This window comes from Ahaetulla prasina, chromosome 15 (assembly GCF_028640845.1).
Source record: "Ahaetulla prasina isolate Xishuangbanna chromosome 15, ASM2864084v1, whole genome shotgun sequence".
NCBI lineage: Eukaryota > Metazoa > Chordata > Lepidosauria > Squamata > Colubridae > Ahaetulla > Ahaetulla prasina.
This window is the reverse complement of record NC_080553.1, coordinates 707122-723309: the sequence shown is the minus strand read 5'-3', so window position 1 is coordinate 723309 and position 16188 is coordinate 707122. Positions and strand designations below refer to the sequence as shown.

At 52.3% G+C, this 16188-nt stretch overlaps 3 protein-coding genes across 4 annotated transcripts; 1 reads left to right on the top strand and 2 right to left on the bottom strand.

Annotated features, from left to right (window-relative positions):
• Positions 1-128: 128 nt before the first annotated feature.
• Positions 129-3448, top strand: DDT (D-dopachrome tautomerase). Its single transcript, XM_058158834.1, has 3 exons — positions 129-377; positions 471-646; positions 716-3448. The coding sequence occupies exons 1-3, from the start codon at positions 270-272 to the stop codon at positions 786-788; spliced, it is 357 nt and encodes a 118-aa protein (XP_058014817.1). The 5' UTR covers positions 129-269; the 3' UTR covers positions 789-3448.
• A 377-nt stretch (positions 3449-3825) lies between these two features.
• LOC131185874 (glutathione S-transferase theta-1-like) lies at positions 3826-10813 on the bottom strand. 2 transcript variants are annotated; one of them, XM_058158832.1, is made up of 5 exons: positions 9111-10813; positions 7328-7415; positions 5957-6107; positions 5153-5329; positions 3826-5063 (listed from the first exon to the last, which is right to left on the bottom strand). In XM_058158832.1, the coding sequence occupies exons 1-5, from the start codon at positions 9526-9528 to the stop codon at positions 4863-4865; spliced, it is 1035 nt and encodes a 344-aa protein (XP_058014815.1). In that variant the 5' UTR covers positions 9529-10813; the 3' UTR covers positions 3826-4862. The 2 variants fall into 2 exon arrangements, 1 of the variants encoding a protein (XP_058014815.1); XR_009152238.1 differs by lacking the exons at positions 3826-5063; positions 5153-5329 and having other exon boundaries at positions 6042-6102; positions 7328-10661.
• On the bottom strand, positions 10801-15780 carry LOC131185875 (glutathione S-transferase theta-1-like). The gene is made up of 6 exons (XM_058158833.1): positions 15573-15780; positions 15237-15299; positions 13082-13157; positions 12418-12568; positions 11806-11982; positions 10801-11020 (listed from the first exon to the last, which is right to left on the bottom strand). The coding sequence occupies exons 1-6, from the start codon at positions 15682-15684 to the stop codon at positions 10820-10822; spliced, it is 780 nt and encodes a 259-aa protein (XP_058014816.1). The 5' UTR covers positions 15685-15780; the 3' UTR covers positions 10801-10819.
• Between the last annotated feature and the right edge of the window lie 408 nt (positions 15781-16188).

The window sequence follows — 16188 nt, the reverse complement described above, 5'->3', positions numbered from 1 at the left end:
CGAGATCGGAGGGCCTCGGAAACGCCGCTCGGGGCGTCTGTTTTGAGGTATTTTAACCTTCTTCATGAAAGCGCGAAATCTCTTCTTTTATTGAAAGGAGCGACAGGGCGGAGATTCCGGATGCTCGCGATAGTTTACCCTAAAGGGAAAAGGCGGAGCGTCTCGGCAACGATCCCGCCCGGCGAGGGTGCGTCCTGCGCCCCCGCCCTTCCCGCCGCGGGAGGCAGGGCCGGCGGATTCCCTCCTCCTCCTCCGGGGCGCCGCACAAGATGCCCTTCGTGGAGCTGGAGACCAACGTGCCGGCGGCGCAGCTGCCCCGCGACCTGCCCGCCCGGCTCAGCGCCGCCGCCGCCGCCATCCTGGGCAAGCCGGAGGAGGTGCGCGGGGTCGGGGTGGGGGGGCTGCGGGGAGGCGAGGGGCGGCCGCCCCCCGTCCGTCCCTCCCCGGCTGACCCGCAGGCTTCCCCGCAGCGAGTGGCGGCGACGGTGAAGGGCGAGCTGGCGCTATCCATGGGCGGCTCGGCGGCGCCGGGCGCGCTGCTCTCGGTCTGGGCGGTGGGCGCGGTGGGCTCGGCCGAGCAGAACCGGACGCACAGCGCGCGCTTCGCCGAGTTCCTGGCCCGCGAGCTGGGGCTGGGCGCCGACAGGTGAGCCGAGAGGGGCGGGTGGGCGGGCGGCGGCGGGTCTCCGGCTCTGACTCTGCGCTCCTCCCGCAGGATCCTGATCCGCTTCCAGCCGCTGGAGCCCTGGCAGGTGGGCAAGAAGGGGACGGTGATGACCTTCCTGTGACGGGCGCCCCTCCCCCCCCCGGCAATAAAGCGCTGCGCCCACCGCCTCCGCCTCTGCCTCGGGGCCGGGAGGGAGGGAGGGGGGGAGGGAGGGGGGGAAGGGCGGCCAGGAGCGCGGGGAAACGGGCGGGTCAGCCGTGGACGGACGGGGGCGGCCGCCCCTCGCTTCCCCGCAGCCCCCCGACCCCGACCCCGCGCACCTCCTCCGGCTTGCCCAGGCTCCCCGGGCGCCTTCCAGCCTGGGAAAGAAAGGGCCGGGCGGGCCTCTCCGCGAGTCTCCCGGATTCTTTTTATTTCTTTCTTTTTTTTTGTCACAACTGTATACACAAACAATTGTCATACAAACATGTATTGAAGAAAATACATAAGTAAAAATATGCATCAATAATATTAATTTGATATAATGAAGGGAACTGATGCGGGGGTGGAAGGAGTCGTGGGCCCAGCCGGCTTCCCTGGGAGAAGGAAGCGCCGTCGGAGGTGCCTGGCCCTGGACTCGCCTCGGCGTAACCGGCGTTTCGGCTTCCAAAGACTTCTGGGCAGGCTGGGACGCCGGTTTCTAGGCGCTGGGCCCCGCTTCGTCAGGTGGCAGCCGGGCTGCGTGTGAAAAGAAGGCAGGCAGAGGTTCCTGGGAGTTGGGGGACCAGCCTTTGCGCCCCTTGGTCCCGCAGTCTTGCCCCAGCCGCAGAGAGACCGAGTCGGTTCCCTCCCGGTGGGACGGTGGCCGGGTGTGCAAAGGGCTGCCTGCTAACTGGGAGGACAGGTCAGACGACCGGTTGCAGGGGTGACCCTGAGGAGGGGCACGGTCCTTTCCCCTTAGCCTTGCCCTCTTCAGCAGGCCTGAGCTCCCCCATAGGCTCTTCTCTGCCCTTCCAACAACTCCAGGTTTACACCTCGGAAGAGCAGAGCGGCACTCTGCTATTTCATGGGTGGGTGGGGAGGATGTGTGTCTGCGTGAATCCTCTTTAACAAATCCATTTTATTTATTATGGGTTTTAGCCATCAAAAATCCCTTTAATCAATATCTTGAAGTCTATAGTTAGCCATAATTAACTCCCCTTGAAGGTTCAGAATGCAGCTGCGCAGGTGATAGAGGGAGCCGCTCGTGGCTCCCATGTAACACCTCTCCTGCGCAACCTGCACTGGCTGCCTGTGGTCTTCCGGGTGCACTTCAAGGTGTTGGTTACCACCTTTAAAGCGCTCCATGGCTCAGGACTGGTTTATTTATGGGACTGCCTGCTGCCACCGTTTGCCTCCCATCGACCTGTGCGCTCCCATAGGGAGGGCCTCCTCAGGGTGCCGTCAGCCAAACAATGTCGGCTGGCGGCCCCCAAGGGGAGAGCCTTCTCTGTGGTGGCTCCCACCCTCTGGAATGAGCTTTCCCCAGGACTTCGACAACTTCCTGACCTCCGGACCTTTCGCCGCAAGCTGAAGACGTATCTATTCTTCCATGCAGGACTGGCATAATAATTTTTATGATTATTATAATTATTACTATTATTATTAATTTTAATGGGGTTTTTACGGTTTTAATTTATTTTAATTATGGGCCAAATTTAATAAATATTTTAATACTGGTTTTATTTGTATTGAATTTATTTATGGTTGGTTTTATCTGGCTGTAAACTGCCCTGAGTCCTTCAGGAGAAGGGCGGTATAGAAATTAAATGATAATAATAATAATAATTAATAATAATAATAAGTATAAATATTAGTATTAGTATTATTACTATTATATAGTTAGTTCTCTCTCTGTAAGAGAATGCAAAGAGGGCCCAGCTTCTTTGCCAGTTCCAGTAGGAGAGATGAACTGGGACTGCACCCAGAGCCACCTGAGCCAGAGGCTGAGAGGAAAGCAGTGCAAGGCCCACAGGCAAATGGGGGAGCGAAGATAGGCAGGGATGGGGGTCCTGCAGCATCCCTGCAATGTCATCAGAACATATGACTGCAGTTGCTCTACAGCGGCCATAAATTTGAAATGGGATCCTAAGTAGCTGGGGGGGGGCGCTATTATAACTTGGAACAATTACTGAGTCGAGGAGTACCTGTACTGTCCTTTGTTTTGAATTCTTTTGCTTTATCCAGCAGCCATCAGAGATAATGTCTCACATTCCTTAACTGGAAACATCCGATCTCTGTGGAAGAATCCTAAACAGGATTGTAACAGCATGTGAAATTCAGGGTATTGTTTGCATACTTTGTTATGACACTTTGTGGCTCCATTTTGGTCCATTGCAAGATTATTTTCTGTCATTAATTGCAGCTTTTATAGTTATTGATTCACCAAAGTATTTTTCCTCTTGCCCCATGACTCCTAAGTTTGTTCAAGAACCTTTGGTAAAGGACTTTGAAATTAAGTCAACAATGTCTCTTGGGTCACACTTGGGTGTTCTAAAAATAATGCTTAGTTAGATCTTTTAACTGCAGAAGCCACTGATCTTTTTAGTTTGATCTTTATAATAATTTTCCATCAGTCATACTTGGATTCCTGCTTAATCAATGAAGTGCCTTCCTGTGTCTCTTTTGTAGAAGTAGTTTAAAGGCAATTATCTTTTTTCCTGAGGACCAGCAACTTCATATCTGATTGATAAGAACTCCAAGCAGGGCGCCGTGCAGGTCTTTACTGCTAAATTAAAAATAAACCAAAGAACTGAACTTGTTCATGCTCTGTCTGTCTCCTCTGTTCAGACTCCCTTCGTGATAAGATCTCTACCTTCCAGAGTGAATAACTGAGGCAGAGATTCAAGTGGGATCCCAGCCTGGAGCAAGTCTGAGCTCTGGGCAAAGTTGTGGAAAAAAACATCTGTGTTGTGTCATCAGCTTCACCACACCACCTACGGCCTGTGAAGATCCTTCTTCTATACCTTCCCCTGTATACCTTTGGCCTACCTTGGCCTACCACAGCAGAACAGGAGGGTTAATAGCTTGGGTGAATGCACACTCAGGGTAAGATGGGGTGGGTTGGGGATGACGGAAAGTGGGAGAAGCTGCACGGTGGGGTGAGGTTGATGGACAGGGATTGTTTCCTAAGGCCACAGATGAGAGTTGGGGGTTGCATTTTTAATTTTCATTTGTTTCCTGCTGTAGACTGGCTAGCAACCATGCCACCGTTTTTCAGAAATCACAACATTAATATTTGCCAGGAATCAAGGTTACGCCAAACTGGGAGTTTGCGCAGTGGGGGAGGGATACAGCTCATTCCTGGCCTAAAGGTTCAGGTGCATCATTTGGCATGCTTTGAAACAGGCCAGACTACGTCCACTCTCACATATTTCCTCAAGGGCCCTGCTGGGCTGAGGGGCCACTGCCACGTTAATCCCTCTTTGGATCGCTGCTGCATGATAGGAAGCTTTCGTTCGTCTAAATCGGCTCAGGAGAAATCTGGCCAATCTGATTACGCGGAAGATCAGACCGGTTCATTCCCTGGCCTAGTCCCAAGCCTTGAAAGCTGCCTTGGCTCAGGGTCTCTGCACCTGCCCAGATGCCCCCATCCCATGAGATAAGGGGTTTTTTCATGGTGGAGGCTCTTGCCGAGAGGCTTCCTAGGCCAGCTGAGGCTTCCATTCCCAGCTGTTGGAAAAATCTTTTGGAGTTAGAACCTGGGAGCTACTTGTTCCACGTGGTATATATTTAATATTACAATTATTTTATCTTATTTATCAATGGATTTTATTCTTTATTATGCTTTTACAATATACACTTCCTAAAGAATTGTGAACAGTGGACAATTGAAGATGAATAATCAGCAGTTCTAACATTTATCCATTGTTGGCAAAAGTACTTGATTCCTTCTGAACCTGTGTTGCCGCCCTCATTCAGAATCTGGGCTTCTACAGGATAGCTGGGGAGGTGGGCAGTTGCTCAGTAACCGCCACCCCATCCCAATGTTGGCAATATGTTTATGCCAACCGGAATTATTCCAGTGCCTCCCCTGGTTGAGGTGAGCCAGACAATAAGGAAAGGGGCTTGGAGCAAGGATCATTGGAAGCCAAACCTGAAACCAGGGCTGGGGAGGAGGATGCAAGGAGAGATCGAGCAGGGGGAGGGGGAAAGCCCTATTGATATATTCCCATATTTATTTCAGCATCTTCAAGAGCAGGGGCTTCATCTGCGCTTTCAGGGGCGGGTCAATGATGATGCTCTTCAGTTCCTGGGGGTTCAGGATCCGGTTGTGGGCTTCCATGAAGAGCTCCTTTCCCAATGTCAGCTCCACCCTTTTGCGCCACTCCTGGAGTTTGGGGCGACCCTCGAGGATGTCGCAGCCGGCTCCCAAGGGCTAGAGGAGGCACAGCAGTTGGCAGGGGTCCGCTTTGGAAGACCCCAAGTCTCTTCTTGGAGGTTGGCTGTTGGGGCAGGGGGGCTTACTTGCATCAGCTCCACGATGGCCACCAGGTCGGCCAGGGAGATCTCTGGGCCAATGAGGAACGGCTTGTCCTGCAGGAATTTGTCCTCCAGCTTCTGGACAGCGAGGTTCAATTCCTCCATTGCTTCATAGAGCTTCTCTGGGGACACTTGATGGCCCACAAAGAGCGGGATCACCACCTGCCCCACAGAGACATGCAGAAAAGGAGGAGAAGAGTGGGGTCCAGCTTCACCCAGGCAGGCGCCAAGGGAGGCTGTGGAGGGCTGGGCTGGGAATGGGGTACCCTGAGGGCTGGTCCTGAGGAGGCTCTTGCCAGGTTCCTGGTGTCTCCCTTGTTCTGAGGAGAGTGCCAGGGGATCTGAGGAGTTGCTGTCAGGAGGGGTAAGCAGGGTTGGGGTTGGGCCCCTGCTGCCTCGGTCCTCACACTGACATGTCAGCACGAAGGTGTGTTTGGGCTGCCACACAACGCCCCCCCCCACAATGATCTGATTGCCAAGGGTGTCCTTTGCACGGGCTTCATTAATCTGAGTTGCCAGCCATCACCGAAGTGGCTGGGACACATGCAGCTCTCCAAGCTTAGGTCGCTTCTCCGCTGCTGCCCTGTGGCTCCCTGTCGTCTATATGGGGATGCCTCCCCCACCCCCGTCTCTGCCTCTAATGCCCCTGCAGTGGATTTGGTGGGAAAAACATCTCCAGGTGCCCCCTCCCCAAGCCAGGCCTCCTCCCCCTCCTGGGAGGCTGTGCAGGACCAGTGCGGGGGTGGGGGTCTGGGCTGCACTGCCAGTGAGCAGGAGGCCCAGTCTTACCTTGAGCCAGAGGATTTTGGATGTGCCCGCCCGAATGGTGCTGATCTGCCAGGCCAGGTACTCGTCCACACGGGCTCGCTTTTTCATATCGGGCGGGTACCAGTAGCTGGGAGTGTTGTATTTCCGGGTCAGGTAGAGAAGGATGGCTGTGCTGGTGAGCAGAAGACAAAGAGCCAAGGCAGGAAAAAGACTGCCTGCTTTGAGGCACTTAAGAGATCATCCAGCCCAACCTACTATTCAGGGCAGGATCCAATTGCCTCTTTGGCCAGACAGAACCTTCTGCTCCAAAGGTCACCCATTCTGCCGGCCAACAGCTGCCGCCATTGGGATGCTGCTTCTGCTAGCCAGGCTCTTGCCTTGCCTTTCCTGCTCCTCTGAGGCAACATAGACCGAGCCCACTGCTCCCCCCACTAATAGACCTCTCCCTCCCCTCGGCCCCAAATGTCCTTGCCAGCCTTGCCTGTCCCAGCATCCTCCTGTGTGCCAGCTAAATGGGCACTGTATTCCCAGAATGCTGCCTTTAGCTGTGGCCGCACATGCTGAGCATGGGGTGGGGGCTGCTTGGATGCCAGGTCATTGTCCTTGCTACAGCAGAACCTGCCATTCCTCTGTGAAATCCCATCCATTATATTCAGCCAGGCATTTGAACTCTCTTCCTTCTTTGGGACTAGCCGATTGCAAGCTTGGCCCCCATCCCCTCAGTGCCCTCAGCTGGATTTGGGCTCCAAGAGAAGGGGAGCCATCCCAGAGCCTTTCTGGGCACTGCCCTTCAGTCCTCTTGGCTGTCTTTGGTTGTTCTCTTTGGGAGGTTGCGTCAGCCCAAATTGCCCCAGTGGGAGGCAGTCACACTCTTTCCTTTGGTGTGTGTATGTGTGTGTGTGTGTTTGTGTGTCCAAGCATGCCTTCCATGCATATCTCTCAGCCTTGCTAAGGCAAAGCAAAGCACACCTGGCTGAGCATTTCTGCCTAGTTCCCATGCTCAGCCCAGATCCCGGAGCTGTGGCTTCGCTGGAGGGAAGGCCAGGCTTTCTGCTGCAACAGCTGGCCAGGTACACAATGGCTGCTGCCATGTGCAGCCCCCTCCTATGCACCTGAGCAGCCCCTCCTTGGAATTAGCAGAAGCAGACCAGGATTTCATCCCATTGGCCTCGGCCTGGCTTTTGGTTGGCTGGAACCCAGTTAGCATTGCAGCCAGAGAGCTTGTGGGAACCGACCCTTTGGTCCAGGAGGCCCCAAATTGGAGGGGACCTCTTACACTTCTGGTTCTCAAGCTGCAGGTACTGCTGTCATCAGCCCAGTTGCAACCGGGCTTATTCCAGCTGGAGGGCACAAATCCAGCTGCTTTTCCACCTCTTCATCAGGAGTCCTCACCTCTCTTCTAAGATGAAATCTCCATCCTTCAGGACAGGCACTTTTCTTAGGATGTTCACCTTGTTAAATTCCTCAGTGAAGTGTTGCCCTAACATTAATAAACCACGTCAGCCAAAAAGAAAATTAACTAACTAACCTTAACCTTAACCCAAACCCTCCCCTCCGCTCCTTAGCTGGGCTCAGTCCCCAAAACTAAGAGCTTGCAGCTTGGGTGCCAGGAGTGGGGTGTAGCAGGGGCTCCGGCTGGGTTGAGGGCCCAAATCTCAGATGGGCCGCCTCCCACTGTTTCTCTTCCCAGAGCCTCCAGGCTTTCCAGAGGTGCTGAGGGGAAGCCCTTTCTCTTTGGCTTCCACTGTGATGTCTGTGCTCAAGAGGACTCCGTGAAAGCATCAGGGCGGGAAGACCCCCGATGGCTTGTCTGCCCCTCTGGTGCCTCAGACAGGGCCGGCCTCTGGATGGGGTAGCTAGAGTCTGCTCCATGGGGAGGACAGAATGTTGCCCCCCCCCACCAGCATGGTCAAGGCACAAAGCCTGTTTCTACCAACTGGGAAGATGCCTGCAGACGTCCCTCATGCCCTGCTGATCACCTCTGAAACTTCCTGGAGGTGGTGGGGAGCCTTAAGGGGATCCCCAGGTAGGGAGCCTCGGGAAGATCGGGGGGAAGGAGAGGGGCAGGAGAAAAGGGGGCTTGCAGGGGAACTCCACCCCACTCCACCTTTCAGCATCTCAACAGGCTTCATCATGAATGGGATGTTATTCTTTTTGGCGAAGATGTAGACTGCCCTGCAAGGCTGGGAAAGCAGGTCCAGGTACAGCTCCAGCACCATTGCGAGGGCCAGCCGCGAGTGGGCGGAACCAACGGAAACCTCAGGCATCCGATTGGCTGACGGAACAAGCAGCCCTGTAGCCAATCAGGCCAGGCCTTTGCCAGAGCCACCTGGTGGGCAGCCCTTAGGTAGGCCACAGCTGTGGCTGCTCTCGTGGCTGGGGGCGTGAGAGGTTTGGGGGCTTGGCATCCCTCCTTGTCCAGGGCGGGATGGAGCCCAGTGGATGTGGCAGCAGTAGCCAATGTGGGCCCTTCCGCTGCCAGGGACATTGAGCTATATGCATGGTACAGGAGAGGCATGCTTGTCACTGTCATCCCCTTCCCACAAGAAATGGGAAATCAGCAATAGAAATTGTGGCTTTACTGAAACATTTGGGGGTCTCTGCTCTCCTTAAGGTGAATTCCCCTCCAGTCATCAGTTTAAATCATGTTTTTAGTCAGTAGCACAGCTAATCTGGCTGCTATGCTCGCTTGTTTTTCTGGGTTCACGTGATACACTAAACTAAAAAATTTCAAACCAGTCCAGTGCCTTAACCACTATAATATGGTGCTTCTCCAAGTAGAAATACAAATAATAGGAACTATTTGGTTACTTCATCGCAACCCATTGTGACCCCATGGACAACATTGTCCATGGGGTCGCGATGGGTCGGACATGACTTTGCAACTAACAACAACAATTTGGCACTGGGTTAGGGATTTTTTCCCCCTGTCTTTCACTGTGAGTTGTATTGGGCTGTTGGGGGTGCACGAAGGGAGGCTCAGCCAATCTCATTGTACACATGTTGTACTCTAACAATAAAGGTTTGAATGAATGAGCTTCCTTTGTCTGGGCTGGGGGTCGGCAACCTGTGGCTCCGGAGCTGCATGTGGCTCTTTGGGCCCTCTGCTGTGGCTCTGTCAGGTGATCCCACCATTGGCTGGCGCCCCTCGCCCTCCCCTCCCAGTCGCCCTCACTTGGCCTGAGAAGGTAACGGTGATGCTGAGGGATGGAGAAGTGGATGGAGCAGATTCTCCGGTGCCTCACTCTTGCTGGAGCTTCTTCCAGCCCTTGGTGCTGGGTGTGCCTTGGTAGCTTGGGGAGACGCGCAATCTGCTCTCCGCCACAAGACACTGGCATTGCTAACACAAGGGCTGACAGGGTTGGAATGGGATCCGGGAGGATGGGATGACAGAAAGGGGACAGGCCCGCAGCACCCAGCTGCAGCTTTAAAACATGAACAGGGGACTTTCGCTGCTTGGAGGATGTTTTCAATGAAAGCCGTGTGTGTGTGTGTTTATGTGTGTGTGGTGACCCACTGGGCAGCTGTGGCAAGGCCGGAAGGGTACACACAAGTGTAGAGAGCCTCCTCAAGCAAGTACCCACCTGTCCCATGCACACCTTTGTTGCGCTTTGGCCGAGCCCGGCCACTTGCTTGAGGAGAGTCTCCCTGCTTGTGCACGTTCTCCTGGCCTTGCCATAGCTGGCCAGGGGGTTGCAAGAAGGAGGGGGAGGAGGAGGGTTGCTGGAGCCTTTTCTTCCCTTTTCTCTTTCTCATCTCTCTTTTGCGCGTGCACACACACACACACAAGCAGGATACCCTACTGGCCCAGGATCGTGGCGGTGGTAATGGCAACTCCTCCTCCCACTGCCACCATTGCATGCACAGGTGAGTAGCCGGCCGCGCTGCGTAGGAGAGCCAGAGCAATTCCCTCCCTGCATTTGGCAGCGGCGGCAGCTTCTCCTCCCTTCCTGAGCTGACACAAAGGGGACTGCGGCTGGCGCTGAGATGCCCGCAAAGGACAAGGAATCGCAAAAAGCAGCCAATTGTGGGTAGTGCGGAGAAAACCCCAGGGGTGCTAGGGCAAGAGAGGGAAATGAGAAAATGATGGAGGGAGAAAATGAGAGAGAGGGAAAAGAGAGAAACAAATGAGAGAGAGAAGAAAGAGAAAGAAAGAAAGAGGGAGGGAGGGAGAGGAAAAAGAAAAAAACATGAGGGAAAGAGAAATGAGAGAGAGAAAAGGGGAGAAAGAGGGAGACAAATGGGAAAATGATGGAGAGAATGAGAGGAAAAAGAAACAAACGAGAGAGAGAGAAAAGGGGGAGAGGGAGAGAAATGAGAGAGCTGGAGGGAGAGAATGGGAGAGAGGGAAATAAATGAGAGAAGGGAGAAAGAAAGGAAGAAAGAAAGAAAGGAGAGGGGGAGGGGGAGGAAAAAGAGAAAAACAGAAATGAGAGGGAGGGATGGAGGGGGAGAGAGCGAGAGCGAGAGACCTATTTCCCACAGAAAACACAGGGAGCCACAAAACCTGGGTAGGTGTGGCTGGGGTGTGTGTGTCATGAGACTAGGTGGGAGTGACGTTGAGTTGGCCATGCCCACCCAGGTTTTGTGGCTCCTGGTGTTTTCTTTTGAAAAGGGAAGCGGCCAAATGGCTCTTTGAGTGTTTAAGGTTGCAGACCCCCGGTCTGGGCAGAGGGTCTGGGGGACCTCGCAGCTTGTCCTGGTGGGCAGAGAGCCAGTCTCCAAGGATCAGGAAGATTCAAGCCTAACAGTGGAGCTTGTGCGACAGCTGCTGGATGCCTGATGGGGCTTTTGCCAGGATAGCTTCTTGTAGACATAATTCTAAATGAAAAGTTAACAAACCCAGAGATAGCCATGCTATCCTCTCTTTTGAAATCCCTTTACTCATCTCATCATCTTTAACAAAACAGGGGCTAGTTGCTTCTTCAGCTGTGGATCGATCTGGATGGTGCTCAGTTTACTAATGTTCAGGATCAATTCATGTGCTTGCAGGAAGAGCTCCTTTCCGATCACATCTTCTGTCCTTTTGCGCCATTCTGCCAGTCTGGGCCTGTCCTTGAAAATGTCACATCCGACGCCCACAGGCTGCAGAAACGGAAGGAAATGCAGAGGCTGGCAAATGGCGACATCAGATCAGCTGGCAGAAGATCAGGGCTCTCCACACAGAGAGGTCTGTCGGTTCTCTAGCCTGTGCCACCGAACCTGCTCAGGCCCCGCAACCTGTTTCTGGTCCCCCAGGGTGCCTGTGCCCCTCCCTTCTTATCCCATCAGATCTGGGCTTGCTCTGATGCAGGTCTCCCTGCCTGGAGGCTGCTCCTGCAGTGGGGAAGGAAGGGGACCCCTTTTGCAGGCAGCTAGTGATGCCCTTTCATAAGCCAAAGAGTGCAATGGGCAGAGGAAAAGGAGAAAATGGCCAGAGAGAAGAAATCTGACTAGTCCAGGCTAGGATTATAATCTGAGTAAGAGTCTGAAATGAGACCCTTCCTGGTTGTCATGAAGACAAAGGGAGGGAGTGGGAAGCTCATTCAGACTCACCAAATCCTGCCCCTCTCACCTTACGATAACAGTGGTTTTAGCAAGCCAGGCCTTGGATTTCCTAGTCTGGTCTATCTGGAAGGGCAGGCAATGTGAACCTGAGAAAGCCCCATTGCACCTTTGAGAGGAAGGACCCAGCGTATCATCAGAACCCCCTCTTCATTAGCCTGTAGTTCATTGGATGTTCTCCCCCCCACCATGCCCATCCCTCTCTGGGTCTTTCCATTGCTTCATTCGTGAGTTTCCTTTCCTGAGAAGCTTGACGCTTTGGCCCTCTGCCACTGAAGGGCAATCAGGCACAGGGGAGGATGAGGGCCCAGCACCCTCGGGGTCACCTGCATGAGGTCCACAATGGCCACCAGGTCCGCAAGAGAGACTTCGCTGCCCACCAAGAAGGGCTTGTCCTGGAGAAACAACCCCTCAAACTGATCCAGCGCTGTGGCCAGCCCGTCCATCACCTCTTGCAGTTTCTCTGGCGGAAGCGGCTGGCCCGTGAACAGAGGGATCAACACCTGCACCAGAGGGAGGAGACTGATCATCCCTACCAAAAAGCAGCCCAGGCCCACCTGGGAAGGTGAAGATTGGGGTCAGGTTCTTAGCAGTGGCCACTTCATGCTGCTGAGGTCACAAACTGTGGTGTTCCTCTGAAAGTGGATGGATAGATGGATGATCAACAAAAGGCCTGCTCCCTTTTCACTACTGAGGTCCCTCCTTTGGATAAGAAACTACTGTGCTTGCGAATGCTGACATTTGACCTTGAACCACATGGCAGCTTGTAGTAGGATAGAGATAGGAGGAGGGGGGAATGTGGGGAGAGAACCTATCCAACTGCCTGTAGCATTGGCCATTTTGTCATCTTAATCTGTTTCAACTATTGGAAACAGATCTTAAATCTTCTGGGTCAAACTGAGGCTTCCCAAATCTCCAGATCCTCTTCAAATTCTCACCTTAATCCACATTGTCTTGGGAGCATTGGATCTGATGTTAGACTGATGCCACGATAGGTATTCATCCACCTTTGCTCGTTTCTGTAGGTCAGATGGGTACCAGTGATCTGGGGTGTTGTACTTGCGACTCAAATACAAAAGGATGGCCGTACTGACCACGGATTCATGGAAATCGAGGAGGACAGGATCACAAAAGGATCACAAAAGGAAGGCAGGAGTTAGTTTCTGCAGAGGAGGAGCAGGTGAGCAAAACACAACTGAGCATCTGGCTTAATCAAAGCACTTCAGAATGTGGATTGTCCAAGGTGAAACAACTGAGACAAGCAAAAGTATTCTGGGCTTTCAATTGTCCATCTGGTCTACTGAAGTTCTCCAGAACATTTCCAGATGTCTCATGTAAAATAAGGTACCACAGAGAGGTATGCTCCATTTCTGACCCTCCCACTGTCCAATCAAACTCAGGAATGAATACCTTGTTATCTGGGATAAATAAAAAGAAACTTCCAGAATTAATGTCTTTAGTTGTGTCCTCTGACTATTGTGTCCTCTGACCCCAAACCTGCAGATGCTCCCAGCTACTTTGTTCCCTGCTGGGCCTCTTCCCACTGGTCTCCAAACATGGCTTTAGACAAGGAGAAACGGGGGTGGGGGAAACGCTCCTTACCCTTCTGCCAAGATGAAGGTCTCATCCTTCAAGATGGGGACTTTCTTCACTCTTGTGCCTTCCTTGCGCTGTGACCCTTGAAGTCAAAGCAGATATTCCACCATGAGGCCTGAGAGAGGCTAAGTTCCTGGCTATGTCTGTCTGGAGTGTAGAGCAGACATCTTCTACCCAAGTCTTCTCTGAATTACAGCTAGATGGATTGCTAATAAGTTGCACAAGTGTCCCTCTGAGATTATAAAGTGAGAACTGCCTGAACTCTGCTTTCTGCAGTTGAAATTGACTAGAAAATTGTGGATGCTGTCAGATAATCTCAGAATTAGATTCTTCTAGTAAATCTGATATGAATCAGAAATGGGTGGATGGGGGCAACTTTTTTTTCCACCCAGGGAGGTGGCTGAGCAGACAGCATACGATAGCTGTCAACTCGCAACTTTTAAGTTACAAATGTGAGTGCAGCATCCTATTCCAGACTTCGTAGCTACCCACAGACTCACATTTTTCACGGCTCACTCAAAGAGGAAGGTTTGTTCTGGAGATGGCAGCATGTGGGAAAATACCAGCATGAAGACTCCATAAGAGAAATGGGAACTGGGATGAGAAGAGGGCTCACTCTAGGGCCCATCAAATTTGTTGGAAATTGTGGCACAGGAAGGGATTGTTGTGATCCATCAGTAACCTATGGTGCTGGCAACAGAGTCGGACAGCGATGAGGCTGAGGTGAGGCCAGGGCCATCGGGAAGTGAGGTGCAGACTCCAGAGCCTCCAGACTGATAATAGTGAGGAAGAGGAACTGGAGAAGCCTGTTCCTAATGCACGCATGAGGAGAGCTGCCAAAAGGCAAGAGCAGCTCATGCAGAGAGGACAACACGGGAGTAGGGCCAAGAGATGATTGGGCCCCTCCCATAAGGCTTAATAACAGACCAGCACCGGTGTTTCAGCTTGCCGGAAAACAACGTTATAGCTGCATCCTCTGCTTCGTGTTTTGGTGAATTCTGGACATTTATCAGGAAGGGCCTTTGGCAGTTTGCCTAATTGGACTCAGGTTTGTGATAACTGAAGAATTTGTGTTTGGGAGGCCTTTGTTTTACTTTGAGTTGAATGACGCTGGGAATGAAGTAATTCCCAGCTGTTCGAATAAAGTTTATTTTATCACGGACTGAGTTTGTTGCTACCTACTTGGGTCTGGGTCACAACAGGGATGTCAAAACCACCACATAGAACAATGTCCAGGTATGGAGGAGCTGTCCTGTCTCAGGTTTTTTTTGGGAACCCAAGCTGACTTTGAGAGGGTAGGTAAGCAAGATAGGAATGAGGAAACCACTGAAGGTTTACTTTGGAAAGTGAATAATGAATGTTGGGATTTATTTATTTCTGAGCATCTCTAATCTCTCCAGAAACAACAGTAGCAGTGCAAATATGATAAAGATCCTTTTATAAGCTGCCAGGTCACAGGAGATCCAGAGTGCCCTGGACTGGGATTAGTTATAGAAAGACTGTGCTGAATAAGACACTCAAAGGTGGTTTGAGCAGCCACAGAGGCAAAGTACAAGAACTAGGTCGCTTATCTTATCGGAGGAATAACCCCGTCCAGTTTGGGTGCAGAAAAATGCTCTTTTTGCAACCTCAAATGGCCCTTTGGACCCTTTCAAGTTGTATTTGCATAGCAAACAGGGAACTTGGCACCACTGCAGGAGAGATTTGAGTGAAATCGTTTGGGGCAGGCACTTACAGTATTTACATCCCCCTCCTTTCCCCAGGGCGTCATCCTGGCTCTGTTAGGACACGCCATGCACACCTGAAGCCCTGAAGGAGGAAAACAGTGGCAGGCATTTCCAACAACTGCTGGTGGGAAGATTCTGCCGGATTCCTGATAGTTAAGGCAACTCAGCAAGAGAAGATCCCTGACAATATCACACTTTGTGAGCAGGTGCTCAACGGTTACTCTGAAAGTGAACAGCCCTCACACTCTCCTCTTCTCTGCTGAGGTGTCAAGAGGTGTCCTACCTCACAGTTCTGCCTGGGGCCGAACTGAAATTCATTCCATCCATTTGGGAAAAAATAATCAGAGAATGCCAAATTATGGGACACCCCTCCCCTCTGCACATGCAGACCATACCTCAGTTTTCCATTCATATAAAACCTGAGCTCCTCTTACCTGATGGGGGTGTTGCCCCCGCTTCCGCCTCTGCGCCAGGCACCTTGGTCCCCAGGATAGAATCTGGCAAGAGGAAGGCACCAGCATAACGAAGGGTTTCCAGTGCAAGATCTTCCCTCCAGTTTGCCCCCCCCCACAGGCTGCTCTCCTATCACCATGTGGGAGAGTCCCCTCCTGTTTCTGATGGGCCCCATGAAATCTATCAAACAAGGCAAGGGTCACCCAACCGTTACCCAGAGAGCCAAGGGGTCCCCCTGAAGGAGGCTCTTTCTCCATCCTCCCCCCAGCTGAGAAAAGTCCCTCCCCCCATGCATGCCCATGTGCGGCTCTCCTCACCTTTGAACAGCTCCACATTTTTCAGCTCAAAGGGGATGTGGTTCTTCTTGGCAAAAATGTAGACCGCCCGGCAGGGCTGGGACAGAAGGTCCAGGTAGAGCTCCAGCCCCATTCTTCCGCCAGCTGGATGGACGGAGTGGACGAGTACTAGAAAGGGAGGCTGGTTCTCACATGCCTCCTTCTGCGAAAGGGAAAACAGGGCAAAGAGCGGAAAACTGGGAACCAGGCCAGACCAGGTCCCGCCCTCAGGGGCAAGCAGGAACTTCTTTTTTGAAAAAGCAAAACCAAAACTCTTGTGGGGTAGCAATGGGGCCAAGAAGGAAGTCTGAGCAAAGCAGCCCACAATGACCCACTGTCAGGTTAAGAGGGGGGGGGGCGTCATCTTTAGGGGGTGTTATGCAATTTCTTGGTTGTGGCAAATATCACTGTGCTGTTTGGAAGCTGAGTTGGCTTTACTTGAAGCCCCAATTCAGAATGGATGTTACAATAAAATAAACTTGAACTGAGTATTTCTCATCACACAGAACTGGATTTGGGTTAATATGCTTACATCAAATGGAAGTCTTAGTAAGATCTTGGCAAATTGCTTGAAGTAAAAAAAAAAGGTGAAAAATTG

Excerpts from the sequence above, each read along its gene's own strand:
- DDT (XM_058158834.1), top strand. The coding sequence starts at position 270 with ATGCCCTTCGTGGAGCTGGAGACCAACGTGCCGGCGGCGCAGCTGCCC. Across the intron at positions 378-470 it reads TCCTGGGCAAGCCGGAGGAG|CGAGTGGCGGCGACGGTGAA; the intron begins GTGCGCGGGGTC and ends GCTTCCCCGCAG. Across the intron at positions 647-715 it reads CTGGGGCTGGGCGCCGACAG|GATCCTGATCCGCTTCCAGC; the intron begins GTGAGCCGAGAG and ends CTCCTCCCGCAG.
- LOC131185875 (XM_058158833.1), bottom strand. The coding sequence starts at position 15,684 with ATGGGGCTGGAGCTCTACCTGGACCTTCTGTCCCAGCCCTGCCGGGCG. Across the intron at positions 13,158-15,236 it reads GGGGGCAACACCCCCATCAG|GGTCACAGCGCAAGGAAGGC; the intron begins GTAAGAGGAGCT and ends TTTGACTTCAAG. Across the intron at positions 11,983-12,417 it reads CCAAGACAATGTGGATTAAG|GTGTTGATCCCTCTGTTCAC; the intron begins GTGAGAATTTGA and ends CCTCTGGTGCAG.
- LOC131185874 (XM_058158832.1), bottom strand. The coding sequence starts at position 9,528 with ATGGGACAGGTGGGTACTTGCTTGAGGAGGCTCTCTACACTTGTGTGT. Across the intron at positions 6,108-7,327 it reads GATTTCATCTTAGAAGAGAG|CACAGCCATCCTTCTCTACC; the intron begins GTGAGGACTCCT and ends TCTGCTCACCAG. Across the intron at positions 5,330-5,956 it reads CCAAAATCCTCTGGCTCAAG|GTGGTGATCCCGCTCTTTGT; the intron begins GTAAGACTGGGC and ends TCTGTGGGGCAG.